This window comes from Pygoscelis adeliae, unplaced genomic scaffold (assembly GCF_000699105.1).
Source record: "Pygoscelis adeliae isolate BGI_AS28 unplaced genomic scaffold, ASM69910v1 Scaffold590, whole genome shotgun sequence".
NCBI lineage: Eukaryota > Metazoa > Chordata > Aves > Sphenisciformes > Spheniscidae > Pygoscelis > Pygoscelis adeliae.
The window spans coordinates 411,434-412,685 of NW_008823962.1; the positions used below are offsets into that span (position 1 = coordinate 411,434).

General features: G+C 52.6%; 1 protein-coding gene across 1 annotated transcript in view; it reads right to left on the bottom strand.

Annotated features, from left to right (window-relative positions):
- Window positions 1-456: 456 nt before the first annotated feature.
- ZBTB7A (zinc finger and BTB domain containing 7A) overlaps window positions 457-1,252 on the bottom strand; it is a 5,250-nt gene continuing 4,454 nt past the window's right edge. Inside the window, 2 exon segments of the mRNA XM_009323331.1 lie at window positions 457-934; window positions 936-1,227. Of these exon segments, the coding sequence (XP_009321606.1) occupies window positions 773-934; window positions 936-1,227 (454 nt within the window). The 3' untranslated portion in view covers window positions 457-772.

Here is a 1,252-nt window from a genome sequence, read left to right on the forward strand (position 1 = left end):
CCCCAGCCCCGGGGGGTGTCCGACACCCGCTGCCGCCAGCGACCCTGCAAAATCCTGGTTTAACATGATTAGGCAATTTTCGGCAATTTTCTACACCGAGCCGCTGCCGTCGGCTCCTCTCTCCGGCAAATTCGGCTTCGCGCCGGGGCTGGCAGGAAGGACCCGCACCCCTTCCCCCCAAAAAACCGACCCCGAGCGCCCTGGAAGGAGCCGCCTCTGCCCCGGGACGCAGCAACGACCGAGGGTCCCGCGCCGCTGGAGCTTTAACTTGCCAAAAAGCGGAGGGGGGAAGGCTGGCCCCGCTCCCCCCGGCCCTCCGAGGCACCGTGTACCGCCCGCCCTGAAAGAGCCCTTCCACTCCTACCACTGGTTTTTTTTTCTATTTTTGCTTTTTTTTTTTTTTTTTTTTCCTTAAATAGATCTCTCTCTGAAATTGGTTTTTTGTTAGGTTTTTTTTGGTTTGTTTTTTTTTTTTTTAACGTGTGTTTGGACACAAAATAAAGCTTTGGATTTACATGGAAGCTCTTTTCCATGTGACAGAGCCACTTTCCATCCCCACCCCGCGCTTCCTAGCATCTGCCTTTCCAAGAAAAGGTCCTTGGCTGCTGAGGGATCCTCGGGGGAGCCCTGCTTACGATGGGAAGATTGGAAACATAATATATATATATATTTTTTTCTGTTTTTTTTTTTTAAAAAAGGGAGAGAAACATCTTTAAAGAGAAAAATCGGAGGAAAAGTACTAACTAGATTTTGTGACACTTTGTTTTTTGGTTTAGGAGAGTCCTTGCGTGTTACCCTCAGACGACCCTCCTGCTACATTCAATCCTGATGCTTCATTATTTGAATTATCCTCAAAGTGCTGCTGCTCCTGGCCGTTCCTCTGCGGGGTGTCCTCTGATTCTTGACTCTCCCCACCGGCTTGAAAGCTTCCATCCTTCGGGGTTCCCCGTAGGGGTGGTAGGCAGACCCCCGGCATCTCTCACCCGGGGTTTACGGCCCCTCCTGGATGGAATACCGTTGCATCCATCTTTTTTAAGGTGCCTGTGCAAGTGGTCGGAGCGGACGAAAGTCTTGAAGCAGCTGTCGCACTGGTAGGGCCGCAGGCCGGTGTGGACGCGCATGTGGTTCTTCAAGTCGTAGTTGTGAGCGAAAGCGGCGCCGCACTGCTGGCACAGGTACGGCTTCTCCCCCGTGTGTTTCCTCATGTGAACCTTCAGCTTGTCCTGCCTGCGTGGGAGAGAAAGGACAGGGG